The sequence below is a fragment of the Austrofundulus limnaeus genome, unplaced genomic scaffold (genome assembly GCF_001266775.1).
Source record: "Austrofundulus limnaeus strain Quisiro unplaced genomic scaffold, Austrofundulus_limnaeus-1.0 Scaffold34, whole genome shotgun sequence".
Classification (NCBI taxonomy): Eukaryota; Metazoa; Chordata; class Actinopteri; order Cyprinodontiformes; family Rivulidae; genus Austrofundulus; species Austrofundulus limnaeus.
The window spans coordinates 453,461-476,597 of NW_013952436.1; the positions used below are offsets into that span (position 1 = coordinate 453,461).

At 39.3% G+C, this 23,137-nt stretch overlaps 3 protein-coding genes across 4 annotated transcripts in view; 1 reads left to right on the plus strand and 2 right to left on the minus strand.

The window, feature by feature from the left end:
* Window positions 1-2,664: 2,664 nt before the first annotated feature.
* plp1a (proteolipid protein 1a) lies at window positions 2,665-10,571 on the minus strand. Of its 2 annotated transcripts, none has more exons than XM_014006063.1 (7): window positions 10,465-10,571; window positions 7,811-7,997; window positions 7,551-7,707; window positions 7,197-7,365; window positions 5,899-5,972; window positions 5,744-5,809; window positions 2,665-3,234 (listed from the first exon to the last, which is right to left on the minus strand). In XM_014006063.1, the coding sequence occupies exons 1-7, from the start codon at window positions 10,466-10,468 to the stop codon at window positions 3,070-3,072; spliced, it is 822 nt and encodes a 273-aa protein (XP_013861517.1). In that variant the 5' UTR covers window positions 10,469-10,571; the 3' UTR covers window positions 2,665-3,069. The 2 variants fall into 2 exon arrangements, with proteins under 2 accessions (XP_013861517.1, XP_013861518.1); XM_014006064.1 differs by lacking the exon at window positions 2,665-3,234 and adding an exon at window positions 3,336-5,362.
* A 4,008-nt stretch (window positions 10,572-14,579) lies between these two features.
* On the minus strand, window positions 14,580-17,811 carry pcdh20l (protocadherin 20-like). The gene is made up of 2 exons (XM_014006025.1): window positions 17,643-17,811; window positions 14,580-17,178 (listed from the first exon to the last, which is right to left on the minus strand). The coding sequence occupies exons 1-2, from the start codon at window positions 17,682-17,684 to the stop codon at window positions 14,659-14,661; spliced, it is 2,562 nt and encodes an 853-aa protein (XP_013861479.1). The 5' UTR covers window positions 17,685-17,811; the 3' UTR covers window positions 14,580-14,658.
* Window positions 17,812-19,767: 1,956 nt separating this feature from the next.
* The window catches only part of si:dkey-27i16.2 (regulator of cell cycle RGCC), a 7,933-nt gene continuing 4,563 nt past the window's right edge, over window positions 19,768-23,137 (plus strand). The window contains exons 1-3 of the mRNA XM_014006065.1: window positions 19,768-19,870; window positions 20,613-20,777; window positions 22,093-22,173. Of these exons, the coding sequence (XP_013861519.1) occupies window positions 19,849-19,870; window positions 20,613-20,777; window positions 22,093-22,173 (268 nt within the window). The 5' untranslated portion in view covers window positions 19,768-19,848. The remainder of the gene's footprint in view (window positions 19,871-20,612; window positions 20,778-22,092; window positions 22,174-23,137) is intronic.

The following is a 23,137-nucleotide window of genomic DNA, read 5'->3' on the forward strand; positions in this document are numbered from 1 at the left end:
TTTTATTTTTTTATTTTTTTATTTTTGTAGCTACTGCTTTTAAAAGTGTTTCAAAATTTTCTTTAAGATTGTATTTTGGATATTTCATTTAAACAGCCCATTTATCCTTATTATAATTAGGCATTTATTAATTATAATTCGACAAAATGTAATTATTGCAAACATTTTAACCAATGCACTATAGCTGCCTATTTCTCCACACACCACTTTATGGCTTAATCCTTGGTTTAATTCATGTATGTCATGTAAAATAAGTGATTGTGTTCGGTAACTGTTCGCCCCCTTTAAAGTGACAGTTCTAATTAAACTCAATTATTTAAAAATTACATGTCAGGGGATGGACACTAAAGGATTTCCAAGGCCCAAAATATCCTCTGGTCTGTTAAATCTATCAAGAAGAGAAGGAGGGAAAATGGGACATGTGCAAATCTACCAATATGGATGTCCTCATAAGTGACTGTGTTGGAGAATAGTAGAGACCATCAAGGCGATCACAAAGAGCTCGTCTTGGTTATTTTTGAGACTAGTTGAGATAAGTTTTCTTCAACAGTGTGCTTTTCTTTGCCACACTTCCATAAAGCTCACACTAGGGTTGGGCAAAATTAATCCYGAATCATCAGCACTACAGTTAATATTTGCCACTTTGCAATTACTGACGTTTGCGCATGTGAYGACACAATCAGAAGCGACTGTGAGCAAATAGTGGAAGGCGGCATGGAGCAGCTAACCCTAAACATCGATATTAACCAGAGTACAAGAAAGCCAGAAAATGCAAAACGAGGCAATGTTGGTCCCATACAAGTGCAACTGTCGTCTGTTAATCATCATATTAATCCTTATGGACTAAATACCACAATTAATAGTGAAACATTTTTGTCAGTATTGCCCAACTGTAGCTCAGATTGATGAAGGACCAGGGCAACCGTTGTTGCGTCGTCTCTATCATATCACCTGCTAAGGCTTTCAGAGCAGGTTTCTTGGTTTCAAAGGATTGACGGCAATAAGACATCCAAGGGGTGAATATTTTTAGAGGCACTCTAGCTTTTTAGTTTAGTTGCAGCTGTACATAACTTTACACTTGAAGTATTTTTTTAATTCAGTGTTTGAATTTACCATCATGGCATTTTAGATTTTTGGTATAGTTCTATGAACCAAATATGTTGCACCTAAACATTTTATTTTATAAACTCAAAGGTGACATTATGGCCCCAAGATCTCAAACTTTTTTTGTGTGTAGGTGGTATTTTTATCAGCCACCCTGAAATGACAACATTTGCCTTGTGACCTTTTCAAAAATTATATTATACACTATTGGTGATTGTTACAAGACTTTGACGATAAAAGGGAACCAAATCCAGTCAGGTACCAGTGATGGGACTTGTTGGCTCTTTTCTGGGATCTGGCTCGTTTGGCTCAACTCACCAAAGAGAGCCGGCTGAGAGCCGTTGGACCCATCCCTATCCAGAACTGTTACATTACTACATACTGTAGACTACAACAGGGCACATTGATTGTAACAGCCTATGGCAGGAACTTCACTGTGATATCAGGGCATTAAAATGGTTAGCTGAAAGCAAAAATGAGGGCTGTTACTTTTTATCAGTCCTTGTTGTGATATCACATTTTTTATTCCTCTTTTAATTTCATCTTATTTATGTGGAGTCTTTGCTTTTATCAGAAATTAAAAATTTCCAGGGATTCCTGTGAGCTGGTAGCATTAACTTTTGGTACGTTGCTCCTTTAAAAGTCTGGTTTCTGTCATATTTATGAATGTAAAACTAAAGGTTCTGTGGGCTGCCCATAATGGCTTACACAAATTAAAAAAAACCTATATACAGTATATACATACATACATGCATACATACATACATACATACTGTAAAATATCAGTGCTAAACACATGAGTAATTGATGCTGTGTGAAAATCAGACTGTTTATCTTGACAATGTGCTGATCTGATTATGTGCAACTTTCCTTACTCTTCCTTTTGCACTACTGATGAGACTAAGGAGAGCACACCCTTTTGCTTCAAATAAAACATGCATCCTACCAAATGGAGACTTTCCTGACTTTGGTCTTTTGTGCTGATACTTGGATAAACATTTAAGTGTTTAAGGCTGAAAGAAAAAGAATTTTAGCCAAATCTAGGTCACTGAATAACTTTTCTCTCTCATCTTTAAATTTTAAAAGTCAAACATTTCTTGAAGGAAGTTTCGTGAAGTTTCCGTATCCTAAGATGTCAAGCTCATTTGTGTTGTGATGGACTCATAATACATCAAATTTCCAATCAATAACTGTGAAATTGACTGACTTTGCAATTTTTGTAGTTGCCGAGGTTGTTTGGCTGCAGCAGTCATCTTAAATCAGGTCGACTTCAAATGTCCATCAGTTGTAGAGGTATGTCCAATGATTATTTCCTGTAAGCTTCATTAAAATCTGTCCAATGGTTCACAGATAAAGGCAAAATCTTTATCGCCTGTTTTCATCTGGCTCTGGAAAAAGGGCTTTTTTTCCCCTCAAATTTTTTCGTTAGCTAGTATTCTAAAGTTGTTTTTCACAGCTTCACCCTAAAATGAACCTTGTTTTTAGTTTCTATTTAACACTTGAGGTCATACATCCAGTTTTGCATGGAGTCCTGAGAGACAATAAACAGTTTCTCTGCAGTAAAATTGAAATAAACACGCATTGCATTTTTATTTTCCCCTTCTCTTACAAAAGACAAAAAGCATGCATTGCATACTGTGAAATCAGAACTGGGCATACAAAAAATGCATTATTAGTTTTTTTTCCAGAAGTACATATTCTTTTTTTTTAAATCCGACTCAAATCCCCCTAAAGCACATAACATGATATAAGCACAAAGTATGGAGCCCAGATTTAAGAAAAGCAAATTTTCCTAACAGCATTTGTGCTAATTTACAACTTAAGCTGCAACACTCTTAATACTTGCATGAAAAGATATGAAGGGATTCAATTTACGGCCACAATTAAACTGGAACACTTTACAAAAAGCATCACTGTGGTGAAAAACTTAAAATGGAAAGCCCCTGCAGTGATAGCTGAGCACTGTCAGGAGACGTTGAATGTGTTTGTAGCGTACGGAGAGCACAGTGTCCCTCCTCTGTCCCTTTGTGTCCTCCTGTACAGGTCAAAGCCTCTCCTTTCCTCTTTCGCCCTTTGCCTTAGCATCTTCAGGTACACCTGGTACACAGCCAAGTGAAGGCAACAGTGCACCTGTGGACACAAGGAGAGAGGATACAAAGCAGTGTGTGGCAGGGAGCCAGGGGATGAGAAACAACTGTTACCGGGCTTTCAACAGGAACAAAATGCAAACATCAAAGCATTGCTTTTATTGTCAAATACTATATTTCTGACACGCACACTCAAAAACAAGCATCTATCAGCCAGCTGCTACTTTACAAGTCCACCCACTGAAATAGAAATGCACTGGAATTGTCACCGTCTGTTCTAGGCAAGAATAGTGGTGGCMATTTTGCTAGGTGCTACATGTACACACAATCAACACCAGCCTAGAAATGAATAAAAATAGCATCATTTTACTTAAGCAAACACACAACACAATGTGAGAAGAAAAAGTCATTATTATTCTGTAATGAGTCTCTCACAAAGCCTGGTCAACCGTTAGCACTAGCAGAATATCAACCCAGCAGGCTACCTCTCATACTGTGATGAAATTATCCTAGCTAGACCAGACCATAATAACTCGTCTRCTTCTGATCAGAGCACTGCTACCAGCATCTGCAGTTAATTGCATTTAAGACTAATAGCTTAAACTTATTTAGTCATTTCTCTTCATAATTTTATGAAGATTTAAGCCTTAAATAACATTCATTTTCAATTTGTAGACATGAGTAACTGAGCTTTTATCTAGCCTATTAATTTTTCTCATGATAGGTAAAAGTTTTAAAATTGAATATAACATTAACTGTTTTATACCGTCTAAACTCTGCTTTACAATAAACATAGCAATCTAGCTTAGAGAGAGCTATGACCTCTGATTTAAGAGTTTGTTAGCCTCGTCTGTTCAAAGAAAAACAAATGTGATGTATTCGTTGAAGTTCATTTCTATGGTCCAGGAAGGATGCCACACATTGCACCTGTCAAGATGGCGGCAGGRATTCTCCACTCTTTAGCACAGACAGCAGTGTAGTTGGCCATTCCAGCGTTTTCCTATTTTGGTGAATTCAACACAACTAAACAGGGCTTCATTACTAATATACTTTGCAGCATTTTTTTAGTAAAAGTCTTTCAAAAGTCAAAAAAGGTATTAGTAAAATTATATATAAGTAAAAGCTGTGTTATACAATAACTACAACAAAATTCCTAAAGAATTAATAGTCAAAATGTTTTACCTTTATGAAAGTACCTCAGTCATACAAATAGCAAGAGGAAATGCATTTTTTATATCTCTCATGCAATCTTTTTAAGTTGTCTAATATGAGGTTACATCATAAATTAGCCCACGATGCCATTTCACAGCGAGAATAAATTTTCAGACTTCACTAAATTTAATTTTATCAGTAGTAAACTGCTAAAAATAACCACCAAAGCATAATTTTTATCATTAGAGGATGCCGGGGGCTCACACAGCAGTGAATGTGTTGTATGTGGTCTCGGAGGAGCTGAGTTGAAGCATCTCAGAGGTCCGACCCGGTCTTTGTTCTGCTTTGACTTGAAATTCAACCCTTTGGCAGAGAGGCTCGTGATGCAGGTGGCCCCGGGAACTGGCTCCTCATTGGCTAACGTTTCAAAATGAGCACGACTGCATTGTTCGGGTTTTTCTCTCCGTACCGTGAGAAAAGTCCTGAGGTCAGCGTGAGACTGCATAMGCTTGTCTGCCCCCACAGCTGCCAGATGTGAGGGCCAGTATCCATGGTAAGCTCCAGCCCCTTTTCTGCAYAGCAGCTGTATTGTGCTTGCAATAGTTGAAAATTGCTACTTTTAAAATGTTAAGTTATTGTGTTATAAATTTAAGTAGAAAGTAAAACTTGTAAGCAACAACTGCCAAACTTTACAAATATTTTGGTGATTTAACAATAATATTCATCTGTAGGTAAAAGCAGCAATTATTTCCAATAAACAGAAAAGAGAAATGACAACCTTACAAAAAGTAAAAATATAAAAACATTTTTYATATAAAAGTCCATGACCACAGGTGATTTCGTGCAGCTGAAATTAAAAAGAAGAAAGAGTTGACGCCAYTTCCTTTAGGAGTCCCTTGTTGATGGTGAAGTGAAAGAGAGGACAGGAAACCGGGTGCCTAACACCTYGCACCTATGCCCTTTCTCCCAAGGTACCGCAGAACCGCAAAGTTATAGGTGGTGGAGACAGTATAGGTCAGCTATGAAAAGACAAAAAGAAGAAAGGAGGAGGAATTAGGTAGAGGAAATCAGATTAAAAGACCCACAGCATCCTGTCCCTTGGCAAATGGCAAAACACAATTGTGCTAATGGCTTTAACGCGATATCATCCCTCTGTAATGAAGCATGCAAGCATAATGGGTGCGCCATTTGCCTGYGTGGCTGGAGCACCAGCAGACATTACAGCATTATTATGGTGCTTGTTGTCAGCTGACAAAGAGGAACAGAGAGCAACAGTACAAGAGTCGTCAGTCATGGAGGCCWGAGATGCCTCGCTGCCTACACTTTGAGCGTCGCCTAGTCACATGAGCCATAACGCTGCTGTTGTTGTTGTTCCTAAAAGCCTTTGCATGAGTACTCACCAGAGCCAAGAGAGTGATGCCTGCACCGGCAAAAGCAGCAACGTACAGGTCATAGGTTATCCGGTACTGAAAAGGAGAAAATACTGAAGTTACTGTGTTTTTTTTTTTTAATTTTATTTCAAAAGCAAAGAAAAACTTGTGGCTCACGCTCTTACCTCTCTGGTTTTACAAACATTGGACAGGGTCATACCACAAGCTTTGCCTGGAACAGCATCCCATGGCAAGAGTCCTGAGGAAGAAAAAAGAAACCCGCCAACTTCCTTAATCCAACTTAAACTTAAAAACACTGATTGTTCTATAAAGTGCATACAAAAAAGTGAGACAACAGTGCATTTTCAATTTCAGAGTTCACTGGGTTTCAGCTTAAAACCATCATCTTGAAAATACTAATCTTGATCTTGGCAAACTTTCCTTAAACATTATACACGTGCAAGAAGCTTAAAAAAAACCCCAAAATAATAGATTACACATTTGATGTGTTAAGTTTTAACATCCCAAGGACAGTATGTGAGTGACAGACACATTACTAAGTGCACTATTGTGGATTATTTGGCTGTTTTTAGCCACTCTTTAGGGCAGAATGAAAATAGATGTTCAGGTTGTTGGGTTGGATGAAGGCCATTTAATAAATAGAAAAGGTTTATCAAAGATGATGATAATAGTCGCTCAGCACCCCACCTACACTCTCAGGCTGTCATCCTCCACCAAATTTACCCATCCACCTGCTCATCTGACCAGTAAGAGCATTAAAAACTCTACCACCATTTCCAAACCACTCATCAAAAATCTCTTTAAACAAGCATTTTCACTTTGACCTCCTTCTCATGTGACCCCTTATGTAAGTGTTATGCATGTCTATAATACTGTTTTTCATGTTTTATTCTCTTGGTTTTTTACTGCATTCTATTTTTTAGTGTCCTTGAGTACCATGAGAGGTGCCTTCTTTTTTTCCCCCTCTTCTAGAAGTAAACCTTCATACTGCAAACACTGCTATAATTTGCATAGATGTTTAAGAATATTTGCAAATGCAAATAATGGTAGTAACAGTTAGCTGGCTGCCAGTGGCTAGCATGGAGCATTTGTCAGAAACAAAAACAATATCGGMGTAACCGTATTAGGCAAAATATATGGTTGTGTAAAAGTTTCTCAGCTTGGATAAATCACTATGAGAGCAGAGGTCTTCTTTGGTACTGGCTTCAGTCTGAATAGTTGTGCCAATCTTATCAGAACAAATCCAACATTTCCACCCCAAACTCCTTTAAATATATCGATACGATGATAATTGTTCATAATCCTTCCACAAAACCACACACGTCAAAATATCTGAACTCTGGTGCTGAGGCTGTTCTGATCTAGCAGTGTTTATTGGTTTTGTTTATTGGTGTTATTCACGTCTGGATCAGTGATTTTGGCGTTTTATGGGAATTGACTTGTCAGTTGGTGGACATGTTACCGTATTGTCTTGCGTCGACGCAGAGCTGGTTGATGCTTGCAGGGGTCTCGGTCAGAACATCAATGGTGTGGCAAGTGGCATCCATGTTGTAAAAGAAGTAGACCGGCAAGGCAGAGAAAGCGAACACCAACAGCCACAGCACAGCAAGTAGATACGTCATCACTATGAACTGCACAAGGAGAAGAGAGAACCGTTGATGCACATGTATAATCCAAGAGTAAGTGGTGTCTCAGTGGCTGCATTTACTCGTTATTTCACCACTTAAACCCACACTGCATGTTGTTTTTTTGCAGAGAAATATGCATATTGAGCCAACATTCCCCAGTTTCATATTGCTGCTCTGGGCATTCTCACCGAGGAGCTGAGGCAGCGGCCACACATGGTGCTCCTGAACTCTCCGAAGGTTTGCTTGGCCACGCTTGTGGTGTAGAAGCCCTCAGCCAGCAGCACAATGCAGTAGAGGAAGAAGAAGGAGGCCAGACCATAGATGACATACTGGAAATATTGAATACTGAGAGAGAGAGAGAGAGAGAGAGAGGGGAAAAATAAAAGACTCTAAACCTCAAAAAAAGTACACACTGGGAGGTTAATTCTGTAAATGTTTTATGACTTACATGTAGGCGAGGGTCCTGTAGTCCTGAAGGTTACGAGCAAAGTAAGTCTCGATGAGCCTCTCGGTTTCTGTGAGCGCCTGGTGCCCACAGCCACAGAACAGGGCAATGCCAGAGAAGCAGAGCARTGTGGCGACGAGGGAGCAATATGGGACCCCACCCAAACAGCGCATACAGCAGTCGTAGCAACCTGTTTGGTTAAACAGTGCATCATTCAAGCAAATAAAATATACAGCAAACTGAAAAGGTAGGAAACACATAATACAACTTAAAAACATCTGAAAATTGGTCTTTTTTAATGTTTTACATAACAAAATCATCATAAAGTTCATTTATTTCTCATAAAGTGAATTCTGCTGAATGTTGCTGAGGATATCACAAAACTTTATTTAAATTGGAACCATTTATGTGACTTGACACAAGCAAGTACTGTTAGAAATCCACTTCAAAACATCCATACTATACTATTTCTTTATATGTAAAAGAAAAGTTAAATCTCTTACTTGTCATAACTTCTTGAATGATTACTGACTGTACAAATAAGCTAACGGCTAACAAAACATGACACCATTGAATGCAACCTTTATTTTGGCAGAAATATTTAGAAAATCTTGCCGAACATAAACTCTAGATTCCCTGGAAGTGCTACAGGTTGCTAGCTGATTAGATTTTAATGTAAAAAGGTGTGTAAAATAAAAAAATTAAACAAAATTAGATGAAATGTTAAAGATTAAAATTGTTTTAGCAATCCATTTTTTTTGTTTCACCTCAGTTTAAACTAGCCRTTAGTGACTGGTCTTCTCAGACCTCAACCCTTTCTCCAAACTGAAGCCACTCAAGAAGCTATCCACAACAGGTAAGATATTTATAACTTTTTGCACAGAATCCCCCTTCATACAAATCGAGCTGCAGTTGTTAAATCGCCACATCTTGTCATGTGCTGCTTGAAAGGATGCCAAAAGGCACGGCGATGCCCCTCCCCACCTCGCACCCTGACTCCATTCACCACCCAGCATGAAGAGTGTGAGAAAAGCCGGAGTACAAGGATGAGAGACAAGAGGCAGCGAAAGGAAGGGACAAAATGAGAGAGAAGCTGCTTTTGTGACTGGGGAGACAACAGTCTTTGTCCTGATGCATTGTGGGGGGCACAAGGGCCACCAGTGTCAAGCAAACAAAGACTAGAGGCACCTCTTTGCTTGAGACACACACACACAAACACATTCAGGCTTCCTTCTGAGGAGACGGACAGAAAATGGGGGGGAAATGATAGTGGGGGGGTGGAGCTGCCAGTGCTGAAGAGGATGGAAATCTGAACAAACAATGCAACTGTGTACATGTGCTCCATCACACAGTTTGCATGCAGGCAAACACACAGGCACAGACAATGGGAGCTGACAGACTGTGGTTGGTACCATTACAGTAAACACAGATGGCTGCAGGGGCAAACAGAAAGAGCTTTTTAATTGAAAACATTTACATGGCTCTTTGTTGGTTGTCTGGAGGAGAAACAAACTGAGATCTCTGTCAGTCAGATAGAACTAGTTATTTTATTAATCGCCTGGCTGTTGCCAAGAGGCAAAGGCTGGTGATTATGCTTTTGTCCACTTCTTATGATTGTCAACGAAAAGGGTTCACTTTTGGAGCCCATCTAAGTCAAGATGGCCACCACAGCCTGACCAAAACTCACTATAACCCAGTCAGTTTTACAATTTGGTAATGTGGGACCACTTTCTAACATATTCTGAGCGTCATCAGATTGTACATTTTTATTTAAAGTTTTGCCACAAACTAGTCAGTTTTGTCTGTTAGCAAAATCTCTTATGAACCACTGATGCGTTTTTATTACTTTCAGAGTTATAGACTTTAACTCATTACTTTTTGGAGTCATTCATCTCAAGACAGCTAAGCAACATTAGTCAACACAAAAATGGCTATAGCTCAAGTTATTTTTTAACATAAAATTCGACAGGTGAGAGTCATTCAAAACACAAGCTGAGAAAGKTATCTCGCGATATTTAACGAGATCGCGCTGGACGTTGTTTTCAGCCCCAGCTCTAATTTGTCTACACGAGATCAAAGTATAAAACTCCAGCATGAAAGTCCGCGGGCGTAATGCATTTTTAAAGAAACGCTGTTCGTAAATGCATTAAGCTTATTAAGTGCAGAAAGAATCAAAGGATTCCGCCGTTTAGCCCCCGTGCCTTCACACACCTTGAACCAATTAGCCAATTAACACATCAGCAGGAGGATGGACGCTCTGAACTTCGTGACCCGAAAAATATAAACAACTATATGGATAATAATAATAATAATAATAATAATAATAATAATAATAATAATAATAATAAGAAAAAACTCAGGAGAAGTACTTGTAAATTGAAAAGCTGGGGCCAAGTTCGCCTCAAAAATATATATTATTTATTTTTTGAAAACGAGAAGGACTGAAGCAGAAAGCAAATGCGACAAGGCTGCTCATGCCTGCTCAAGCATGAAATAAATCGTATAAAATCAGCGGTGCATCAGCAGACAAGAATAACTTTTGAAGACCTCTCACAATCACGCTTAGAAATCATAAACATAAAACTCAAGTCAGTTTTGATAAATGTTATATATAAAAAAGGTGAATCTAAAGAAGCCAACAGAGTTCAGTTTCTTACCCATGTCTGGTAATGATTTCAGGACCTGTTGATTCGGCCGCAGCTGCTCCTCTGATGATGTGCTCCTCTCTCGCCTTCAGCCCCCCAGTATAAATCAATCTCTGCTCCCCCTCCTCACCACCACCACCCTAACAATGGACAGACCCACTGATGGCTGCAAGTGCAAGAAACAACGTCGCTTTTCAATGAACTTCAGGGCGGGGAATAATGAGAAGGTCAGGGTTCTTAAAACTCGCAGATATGAAGTGAGTTCATTGTGGAGGAGGACGATTTGCATGGAGAGAGCAACGTGCATCTTCTTATGCAAATACTTATGTGGACAGAGGTTTTTTTTTACTCCCCTTTCCCTTTCTTTTTTCCTCCCTTTTTTTTGTTTTGTTCCCATGGAAAAGTTTGAATTCATTGGAGAGTTGAAATTTAGAAAATCACAAGCTTTTTTTTGTCAGCATCAGCCACTGAGAAAGGAACCGAACAAGTGACTGGCTTTAGAAGATATACATTTTATTGAGCAAGTAAATCAGTAATTGGATAGGCTACAGTTTCTGTCAAGGGTTAAAAGACAAAACAAACAAACAAACAAACAAACAAACAAACATGTTCTTATAAAAACAAAACAGTAACGAAACCGAAGAGGATCCACCGTAACAACAAAAGTAAACAAGCCTACGTTTTGATGTTTGAACTGTAAGAAGCAAGGCCAAATGAAATGCTAAAGCTTCTGCCAATGGCTCATTGATTACCATGGTAACCTATGACTCTCACTCCCTGACACCACTCATTAGCCACACATTTAACTGTAAGCTGTCTACAATTCTTAAACCATGTAAACTCTTATAATCACACATTTTATGGCTCTACAGTGTTTTTATAAGAAGTAAGGCAACAACAACAACAACAACAACAACAAGGCAACAACAACAACAACAACAACAACAACAACAACAACAACAACAACAACAACAACAACAACAACAACAACAACAACAACAACAACAACAACAACAGACACTGGGTGAAAAATACTAAAACCTCTGTGTTTTGGTGTAGAATCTGAATGTTGTAGGAACAGTCTGTTTTACAAAGTTTTGGAAAGTTCAGACAGCTCAAATGTTRAAATAACATAATCAGCCCTAAGCTAAACATCCTCTACAACAGAAGTGCCCAAAGTGGGGCCCATGGGCCAAATTTGGCCCCACTAGCAGTTATCCTGGTTACCAGATTGTAATCTCCTGTCTTATGAAGAAATACTATATTTACACTTAGTCTTTTCAACCATTGGTCCAACTATAGGTACAAGGAGCTGTCATGCAGATAGTTTTAACTCGTGGTGCTCACTTTATCTTTGAATAATGTTAAGATTAAACATAAAATACAAGTAACTTCAACAGACATTTATATTAGATCTAAGTGCACATCTAGATTTGCACACCTTATAAGACCACATATACTCAAATTTTAAATTATGAAAAGTTTCATGAGCCTTTGCTGCCCGAGAAAATATTGAATTTTCTCTATGTCCATGGGCTGAAAAAAAAAAAAACACAAACCAAAAAATGTGGGCAACCCCACTGGCTGCTAGCTTAATCATAAAAAATACAACTTTTTTTGAAGTATTTGCATTTCGTGTATTATCTTATTGAATTTGGCCCACCACCCTCAGATTGATTTTTATTTTGGCCCTTTCAGGGAAAATGTTTGGGCACCCCTGCTCTACAAGAATCTTCAAAAATCCTGCAACTGATGCTGTGATTGTGTAAAAAACAATTCAAGATGTCTAAATGCCAATTCAGATATAGGTAAAGTCCAACTTTTTGTGATCCTTTCAAGCTTCTAATGATGTTTCTACTGTGAACTGTGCCTGATATGTCTAACTCCAAAACAGGGCTGGGGTTTCTCACTTCTTTCATCAGAAAATGTTCTGTATGGAGAAACTTCTCAGTTTTTTTTTTTTTTGTAGATTTTGTCCATTTTGTACAAAGCATTGCACATAAAAGTCACAGTTATTCTCAATCTGAGCTGCACAATTTGATGCATAATTTGCAAGATTTATTATCATTTTTTTCCCCAAAACAGCGGTGCATACAAACAGACAAAGCATGTGAAAAGAATAGTGGGCGCTTCATTGCTTATGCATTGGCCCCCTTTGTGAGAGGGGGGGTGGATTAGAAGTGTAACACTTAGGAGAACCAATTATATCCAGTAAGTAGTGAGATGTGGCTMTCTAGTTTTGAGGAAATTGTCAGATCCTATCTGACTGAACCCTTGGCTGAACAGAAAAGATCTGATGCAGCTGGCGAACCTGATACCTGCTTTATCGCCGCTATCTTAAATGTGCTGCTTTGTCGAGGAATGTTGTGCTGAAACACAAATTAAATGAGGCAAACAAAACGCAATTGAGTTCTATTGAAAGGCAGACAACGATCTCTGCAAGAGGGGGTAGAATGAGAGGCAGTGAGGGGTGGCAAGTGTCCCTGCACCTTGAAGCTTCCTCGATGAAAACAGCAAAACAAAAGATAGACAAAAAATTGATGCACTGCATAACATGATCAATTCCAGCWACAATTCTCAGCTCGAAAGGAACAACTTACAAAAAAAAAAAAGATGCAACATGAGTGGAGAAGAGCGGCTTGGACACGTCACTGTACGCCCAAGTGACCCGACAGTGGCAAAGTGAGAGACTGTCTTCTGATTCATCCTTTCCTTCTGGCCAAATACCAGAAAAAGGAACCACATTTAGCTCCGTCTATGTCCAATAGATGGCAGACTTTCTCCTGCCACAGCTTTGGATTTTAAGCAGTAGTTTTAACTTCATAAAGCAACACACTCATGCATGTGTCTTTTAAATAGGCAATCATCATCTATAATTAAGACGCTTTAGTTTCACTTTGCAGACTCACTTGTCAGGCAGGTTAAAACCTCTTTATCAGAAATACAATAACCTAAATGTGTTTAGGGTTTTAAACCTGTAAAGAGGGTTTGTTTAATTTATAATATGGCTTTTTATTTGATTGTCACATAATATAGTGAGCCTCATGGTGAGCCTTATTAAATTATTATTATTTTGCTAGCTCAGACGTCCTCAGAGACGCCACTCATGTCATACAAGCCGTGTTCTCCACTCCAGGCAGGTTGTTGTACATTGTGTTTTACAGGCACAGTTTTCCCCCCATACGGGCGTGCAATGAACAGCTCGCAATACTGTGCAGATAAAAGGTTGTTTTGTTTTTTAAATAAATAAAACACTCATCCCTCCCTTCCTTGTGTAATTGTGCTTCCAGATTTGTAGACACATTGTATCCTGACTTATTCATATTTAATGTATCACTTAACCTGCTTTAGATCTGACTCATTCCCTTAAATGCATCAAAACAAGATGCCTGTTGCCCCCTCTCTCTTTTTAATTTTTGAACACAGCATGATTTCCGTTTGTGCATTAGTTATTAAAAAAGGCACACCTGTTATGATTCTATGAGTTCAGCACAGTTGGTTGTCTCAGTTCTGGGTGAAATCCAGCAATGTGGGTGACAGGCGGTGTTATCAAGTAACGGCTGTGCTGAGGAGACTTGAGACGCTTGTGCGCTTTCCCTCTGCCGCCTCTCACCTGTGCGCAGACCCGAGCTCGTCTCAGGGTTACTTCTTTAGAGACTTTCATCACTCTTCCACTGAAGGAACATCAAACCCTTGTGTGTCTAAACACTGCAGGCTCCCCATCACTCTGAGTCAGAAATTTGAGAGCGGTCCAATTTACTCAGCAGACGATTACCTCAATTTTCCGACTTAACCTGGGATTTCTTAAAGTTAATGATGTCAGTACTGGCATTTACTGGGATATGTGATATCTTTTAGTGGCTGTGCAGTGCACTTCGTCCATGACTAGTTATGTCTAAAATCCAAGAGACAGTCGTCTTTGCTGTTTGCTGGAAAAAACTTGTCTTATCAGAGCCTCTTCCATGCTTTGATGGTGAATCACAATGTAAGGGATCCTTATCAGAAAGTAGATGGACTTCATTTCTACACAGTGTCTGTCTTTTGCACTCAACAAACATCCAAATACAATGTTTCAGAATCATGGTGTTTTTTTCCCTTTTTTTTTACAAAGCAAGAAGCCCAAGACAAACACTCCAAAGATGTTTAATTCTCTGGCTGTTATCCTCGAAACTGCGAGTGAGATTATTCTTTGTTTGCTTTATTCTGTCATTCATCAGAATAATATTTGTCCTTGAGCCTAAGTGGAATCTCATTCTCTTTTGTGTATCCCCTCTTGGGTTTTTGTAATCTTCTATATTTCAAATATAAGCAAAGTGTTACCAGAAACAAAGCTAAAGATACGAGCATCAAAATCATGCCGGCGTAAATGTACAGATCGGCTGTTGCAGTTTTCACCTCGCAGACGGGGGCCATTGAGAGACTTTGAACCAAATCAGATGTGCCTGTCCATGTAGGTGCTCTGTCCAAATAACAGTGCTCCATGCTCTCGTTAACTAGCAGATTAACCCAAACAGTAGTGTAAAGTGGAGTTGGCTTCCCGTTATCTCTTACAACAATGAAGAGATGATGCATTCCTACGTCTTTTTGGAGAAGCTGATGACTTAGGGTGATGTTGCCTGATCTTGAATCTACCCGGAAGGGGCTGTTCTGTTGAGTCGGTTCTGGTGCGATGACAGAATATGTGATCTCAGAGTTAAACCCAGAGTCTTCATCGATGGCGTAGATTTTAGTAACTGTAGTGCCTGCCAGAGTACCTGGGGTTAGGGTCAAGCATGAGGAATTGCTGCTGGGAAGAATCACTTTTGGCTGGTTGTCGTTGATGTCCTCCACAAAGACAGTGACTCTGGCAGTGGACGTTAAAGCAACCGGGTGCCCATTGTCACTGGCCAACACATAAAGCTCATAACGGTCTTCAGTCTCACGGTCCAGGATGGTGGTGGTCCATAGAGTCCTCTGGGTGTTATCCATGACGAAGGGTGTGCTGTTGTTACCAACTCGCAGTTCTGTGTTCCCATTCTCTCCCTCATCTGGGTCTTTCACCTCTATCCTCCCCACCTGGGTAAACGGTAGAGCATTCTCTGGGATGAAAAAGACAAAGTGAGGGCTAGGAAAAACAGGTGCATTGTCATTCTGGTCCAGAACACGAATAATTACAGTGGCTTTAGTTTCCAGAGGAGGAGAGCCACTGTCTCGAGCAAACACGATAAGCTTGTATGCCCCCTGCTGTTCTCTATCCAGCGGAGCCAACACAGACAGTTGACCTGTCACAGAGTCAATGCTGAAGATGGCAGATGTGTATTCGTGCAGCCCGTAGGTCACCCTGCCATTGGAGCCGCTGTCTGCATCAGAGGCTGACACCTGCAGCAGTGTCATTCCCGGCTGGTTGTTTTCCTCCACCTCCAGCTGGTAGAGAGACTGCGAGAAGCGTGGGACGTTGTCGTTGACGTCCTGCACCGACACTCTGATCACTTGCCTCGACGGTGCAATCACAGACCTTTCAGGGAAGCTCGCTTGCACTACCACAGAAATGTGATACTCCCTTTTTATCTCGTAGTCTAGAGGCTCTGAAGTCGAAAGCAGATATTTGCCGCTCTGTGGGTTCAAAGAGAATGGCACGTCACCCTCAATGGCAAGAGATGAGCCTTTAAAGCTGCTGTCACCCTCCAGCTCTAAAACAGCTAAGACAGCGGGGGGCTGGTTCTCTGGTAACACCATAGTCTGATTGTGATGCTCAGCTATGAACCCGATCTTGATTGTGAGCTCTTGGGTCGCCTTGGGGTGCACAGATATGGTTACCCAAGTGTCTGCTGGGGGGCAGAGGGGGCCACTGGCTAACACTCTCAACACCAGCTCTTCTGAGTTGTTGTTCTGGAGGTCTTGTTTTAATCGTATGTGCCCTGTGTGACTGTCAAGGGTTAAAAGCTTCTTAGCCTTTTCAGAGACCTGGGGACTTAGCGAGTATACAATAGCAGCATTTGGACCTGTGTCTGGGTCTGTGGCGACAACCTGAGCGACCACTGTATTTTTTGGAGAATCTCCTGAAATGATGGCGCTGCGTGGGCTGTCAGGACGAAAGCTCGGACAGTTGTCATTAACATCTGTCACTGTGACCGTTATAGCCGCCGAAGCACTCAAAGGGTGTGTGCCACAATCAGTGACCACCAGCTGCATCTGATACAGGTCCTGAGACTCCCTATCCAGAGCGGTTTGTAAAACCAGCATTAAAAGTTCATCCTCTTCAACCTTTAAGGAGAAAACGCCACCAGACCCTTGCAGATGGTAACTCAGCTGTCCGTTACGTCCGACATCTTTGTCCTGAGCCTGGTCATCCAGGAAGAAGCTGGTCCCCACAACTACATCCTCAGACATTTTCAAGTGTATTTCACTGTTTTCAAAATGCGGTGCATTGTCATTGTCATCCTCTATGATAACAGGGAACTGTATGAGGTCTCCTGAGGGCCCCACGACAGCATTGTGCAGGACAATGCATCCTTCAACTTTTGTCTCCTCAGGGCAGAGGTGCTCACGATCTAGCTTGTGCTCAGTCGTGTAAAAATTCCCAGTGTTTTCGTCCATCCACAGGTACTCCTGGGTTAGGAGCTGGTACGGAGGTTGAAAATGTGTGCTCAGCGATCCGACCAGAGTATCAGGCTCCAGTTCCTCTCGGACATAAAACTGGATGGATCCACATGTGACCTGASTGATGTGTATTAAAACCAGCAAGTTCTGAGCAAGAGAAAGAGAAAAAAAAAACATWTTTTTAATTTAAGCTACCTGTATTTACAACTCAGTTTTTCTTGAACCAAAAAAAGTTAAAAAGCATTTTTTCCCCCTTAGTGATAACATTTCACAGCTCAGTGAGCTTTCGGAGAAACAGGACCCGTATAATGGTAGTGTTGTGATGCCTTTCATTTATCTCCAACCTATTACTCTCACAAACAAATAACACACCAAACAAATACCAAAAGGGGCATTTTTGTCTTACATATTTACATAAGGCTCATATCTTCACCTTCAGGAGCTTCTCAACATGCAGAATCTCCCATACAATCAACAGTTTCTCACTGATATAAAATATAGTTTTAAATTGTGCATTTGAGAATAACCTTAGTTGCCCTTTCACTCATTCAAAAACACAAAGATAGTAATAAGACACCAACAGAATTGATGATATCTTTTGTCTCACTGACCTGCAGGAGTCCAGCCCAGTTCATATTATAAGGGAGTCCCATGGCCCACTGCCCTCGCACATGTTACCCAAGTCCCCCGGCAGCGAGTGATCACAGAGCACCGAGGCAGCAATCTAAACCTGCGCAGCTGAAGGCGTAATTCATTGATGCCCCTCCTACAACACTTACCTGGCTTGTCCAACAGACATACTGTATGAGATCTAAAGTTACAACAGGTTTACCTGCATGAGACTAAAAACTTGTTTCTGCTATCGCAGCTGAACAATGTGAGCTCAGGTTTTGTACAAACACGTTGCAGCTAAAGTACACAGGACAGGCCTGACTTGTTAACATCAAATGTGCACTCACGCAACTGTTGTTGCCTGTTTTTATCACCAACCTTTTATCATACAATACTTTTCTTTCAGCATTTATATTTGAGATGCTTAAATTTATTGTGATGTCCGAGTTTTTGTAAATTTGACCGTTATCAGTACTTTCTAATGTTAATGCATCCCGACATGGTATTGTTCACAAACATTTGTTGTTTTTAACAATAATGGGAAAAGTAGCTGTTTTTGAAAAAATATTAGGAACATTTTAAAGTGTAATGCTAAATTACCTGGACTATTTAATTCATCATTACATTCTCCATTTCCCTTATCATGTACTAAAATATGTGATTTAAAGGGATGTGTCAAGTTTAAAGTGGGATATAAGTGGTCTGTGGAAAGGGTATAAACAATTATCACCACACCTGTTAYAGACAGCTCTTTAAATGTCCTCATTTTAGAGAAACAGAGTTTAGTTCGAACATATTTGATCAGTCAGGATCAAAGAAGAACTTGCTAAAACAACATAAATCTTCAAAATTTCATAGCAGATCACACAAACATTCTGCAGAACTTTTTGCAGTACAAAAAGCAGCAGCAAGATTTAACGTTTTGGATGCCGCAAGGGGTCAACCCTGGCAGAAGTTTCATATTTGTTTTAAAACCCACAGCTCATTTTTGTGTGCATGACTTGCAATTAAAATTCTTGGCCGTACGCACGATTCAGTTTTCTTTTATAAAATAACTATTATCATGCGGACATGTTTTATTTCAGAGTTTCATACATGTGTCAAAATACAACAATAAAACAACAAAGACACAATTTGGACAAGTTCAAGGCATCCATAATGACAGTATGAATGTATCGAGAAAAATTTTGTTGCACAGTTTTTTTTTTTTTTTTGCTGAGTAACTCAAGCGCCAGGACTGCAGACATCACGTGTGGAAATCACAAATCTCCCAATCTTTCAACAGAACCTCATTTTGGCTGAACAATCATTTTAAAACTGAAACAATACGGAATCAAGCTCTTTTAATTGGTCACAAGATTAAAAAAAGAGAAAATGCTGTAAAATACCCACTGTAGTGTAGGTCTATAAGCAGTAATTATTAAAAAAAAAACAATAAAAACTCCTAAAGGCCATGTATGTGGTAATTAGGCAATTCTGCTTTTGTTTTGTACAATTATGTGCTTAAAGAATTTACGCTTCTCCACTAATTAGTAAAATCACTTTTAAAAGTGTCCCTGGGACTAAACGTAAGTGAGGGACCTCTGTAGGCACAGCAAAGTACAGCTCCCAACACAACTTTGTGTGTGCGCTTGTTTGTTTGTGTGTTTTAAGCTCCCTAAATGACCACCTTTTCCCCCTTCCTATGCAATTCATCAAGGACTCAGAAACACCAAACCTAAATTTAGATTTGACAGTAATGTGACTCATTGCTGTCATCAGATTCTTCTGCACACACACACACACACACACACACACACACACACACACACACNCACACACACACACACACACACACACACACACACACACACACACACACACACAAAGAAAAGGAAGGGAAAAAAATGTGCAAAGAACAAAAGCCCCTTGCATTAACTCTTTATGATCCCTCTCATTTCAAAAGCATGTGAACTATTTCCACCCTGTCTGGTTGCGTAACGGTTCTTATTCATATCTCTGTCATTTTACTTTCCGCCCACTTTTTTTTCTCTCTCTCTCTCAGAGTTACTGTAAACTTTGAGGTTTTCCTGTGATGTGATTGGTCGGTCAGATCCTCTAACTGAGCTGCTGGAGAATAAAACTTCAGAGCTGCCTGCCTGCAGCCTTATAGCGCCTCTTTAAGCAGAGAAACACATTGAAGGTTGAGTTATTCACAGATCCAACATGTCTTCAGACATCCTCGCAGGTGAGACCAACTTCAATCAATAACTTTAATGATCAATCACAAAAATCCTAACATCCTTTTTTAAAAACATAATTCAAAAGTTTACATTTKACTTGTTTTTTATTTATTTTTTGTTTAGATTCATGGTTTTAAGGCTTTATTACACATAAATGAAAAATTCATTTCAGTTTGCTTCAGTTTTACACGTGTTCTCGTTTCCTAATGTGTGTATTTGACATATTTTTATCTAAACGCTTAATATCTTCAGTTAAAAACATTAATCATAGGTTTTGAACATCACAAATTTGAAAATGTTGTTCTTTAAAGGCTTGTAAAAACTCAATTAAGTCTTTAAACGTGGTGAATAAGCCAATTTGTGTTAATGCAGAAAAATAAATTGTTACAAAAGACCTTGTACTTTTTAAATGGCACGTGTCTCAAACACACAGCTTTTTAATGCCATGTGGCTCATTAAAGTTATCTGCTGTAGCCAGTGATGTTGAATTTTATTTGTTTTTCAGAGATGTTGTTTACTCTGAATCCCGAAAGAGTGTTGTGAAAAAGATTTAATTTTAAGTGTATTTTTAAATAAAATCTCTCATAAAAGTTTTCAAATGTTACAGCACTAATAAATAAATTAAAAAAACTCAGCCTTATTTTAAGTCACGTGTATTTTTCCCCTCCCTAAACAGTTTAGCCATTATTTGAGATTTCTTCCAGGAGTTTTAAGTTTCCTTTTCATCCACTGTCACATTTTCCACAGAGTTAGTGTTGGAGCTGGGAGAGGAGCTGCAGGAGTTCCAGGATGTGGTGGAGGAGCTGAAAGCTCCCTCTCAGAGCAAACCTCATGCTTACCAGCACGTCCTGCACGAGGCGAAGAGTCGCAAAGGGCAGGGGGATGACAGCGGCRTGGACGATTCTGATTACAGTGAGTTTCATAAGATGCCAGAGATGACATCATTGGGATTGGGATCAATGCTTCCWCTGTGTGTTTTCATGAAAAAGACGTTTTTATATTGCCCTCGTGCTCAGGCGTCTTTATTAGCTTAAACAAGTGTGGTTTGACACTTATAATTTGCTCACAGCACAAGAGGCCACATCTCTACAAAAGTGGCTGTTTTGCTAATGACAACAGCCATGTTTGAGAATGAACTCCAATTATGGAGAACCCATCTTTACTAATGGTCTTTTTTTCCTCCTACTGTTGCTCATTTGTCAACAGTTATGAGATAAAGGACGAGATGTTTGTCTCTGCTCCCATGCATCATTACTGAAAGCATGTTGGCCCAGTAAAAAACTGCTTTCAAGTTTTCAGGCTGGCACATGGGAGTCTCACACACATACAGGCGTTTACCTTCATTAGTTTCAGTGTTTTGTTTTTATTTATTAAAATAATTTGATAGTTTGATTTTGCAATTTCACTACTTTGCATAGATGATGCTATTTTAACCGCACATGAGTCATATGTCAAAATGTTTAGGTCATTCATTAGGTCATTTTTAAAGACACTTGTACTTTTCAAATCTTTTGACTTTATTTGCTACAACATAAAAAGCTCTTTAATTACWTCAAAAAACAGTGTTGTTTATAAAATTCATTTCAACATACTTGCTGCATTTTTGTTTTCCCATTCTACTTTAAAATTTTAGCTAGTGTTCTGCTAAAAGGTTAGCTTGTAGGTAAACCTTTCCTACTTTTAACTCCAGAAAAAATAGCAGTTTTAGCTTTTAACTAGCCTTTTTCTATTAGTTTTTAGATAGCATTTTGCTACTTTTAGATTTTAGCTAGCCTTTGGTTATATTAAATTTATAAGTAGCCTTTTTATGCTTTAAGCTGGCTTATTCAATATCTTTAGCTCTTTTGATACTTTTAGCTAGTCTTTAGTTATATTAAGCTTATAGCTAGCTCTTTGCTTCTTTTAGCTGCAGGATACTTTGCTACCTAATCGTTAGTTGGCTGTTTTTTATTATTATTATTTTTTTTAGCTTTTATAGTGATTTGCTACTTCTATTTTTGCAACTTTTAGGTTTTAGAAAGTGTTTTGCTTTTTTATCTGATTTGGCTTCTTTTTCTTTCTAACAGTTGCTACAGGTTCTTTAGCAAATTTAGCACACAACATTGCCAAAATACATGTTCTCCTGTTTTATAAGTTATTCTTATTCTGAGCAGTCCCTGCTTTATGCTAACATCTGATTATCAGTGTGGAATGCCCTGTGTGTTGATTATCTCTCTCTTCCCTTCAGGCAGTGAGACTTCTATGGGGAACAGTTTGAACACCAGCGAGGAGGAGCTCCACACTGCAGGCGTAACACAGACACCGAAAGGTACTGCATCCTCCTATCAGCCCATCTCCATCCAGATAGCCTTTGTTTTAAACCGTTGATCACTATCACTTTTGCTCTGATCGCCTTAACAATCGCACTCAGAGCCTCCAGGAGCTCTTTGTTGTAACACAACAGAGCCCCTCCCGTTGTGACTGTGACATCTCTTTCAAAGTCTCCTGCAGTTTATTTGCTGTTATTCACTCAGCAGACTCTGCTGTGTGTGTGTGTAACGTGTTGTATTCTGATGCATTTAAATGCACAGACTGTTCAACTAAAATGGGTAAAAAAAACAAGAGGCCCGGCCCAGAAGGTGTCATTTGCGCTGCGTGGTTTTCCTGCTCAGTCACTCACACAGTCACCACAGGGATCCTGGCGGGATCCATCAAACTGTCAGGGCTTTCGAGGCGCCTATTGTTATTTCTGTGGCCCCTTAAAAACAAACTAACAATATTCTAATCACCTACCAGTGCATGAATTTCAATTAAGYGCTTCTAAGTTCAATATTTGATACACATCTACAACAAATTAACTGGTCGCCATAACTAATCAACCTTAAAAAAACAAGCAAACAAAGTTAGTTTTCTATGGTGTAAAAGTGTAAGTAAGGCTGTTTTTAAGGCTTTGCTTATTGATTTTGGGAAAGAACCATCTGTAAATTGAATTACATTTTTACATTTGTAAATGTTTTAACCGAGGAATCTTTTATTTAATCTATCTATGATGATGCTGTTTCTGTTTTATGTTTTGTAACGTCTGTGCATTGCTGCCAGTTTTGGTCAGGATTCCCTTGCAAGAGCTTCTTAATCTCTTTTTTTCCCACTTCAGTAGAAAGCAGAACTGAATATCTGAATATTAGTATCTTAGCTTCTTCATCATCAGCGGCATTTTTTAATAAGAGAAAAAGAAAGAGAAAGAAAAAAGTGAAATGTAATGAGAAAGAGTGAAAGAGAGATTAGAAGATATG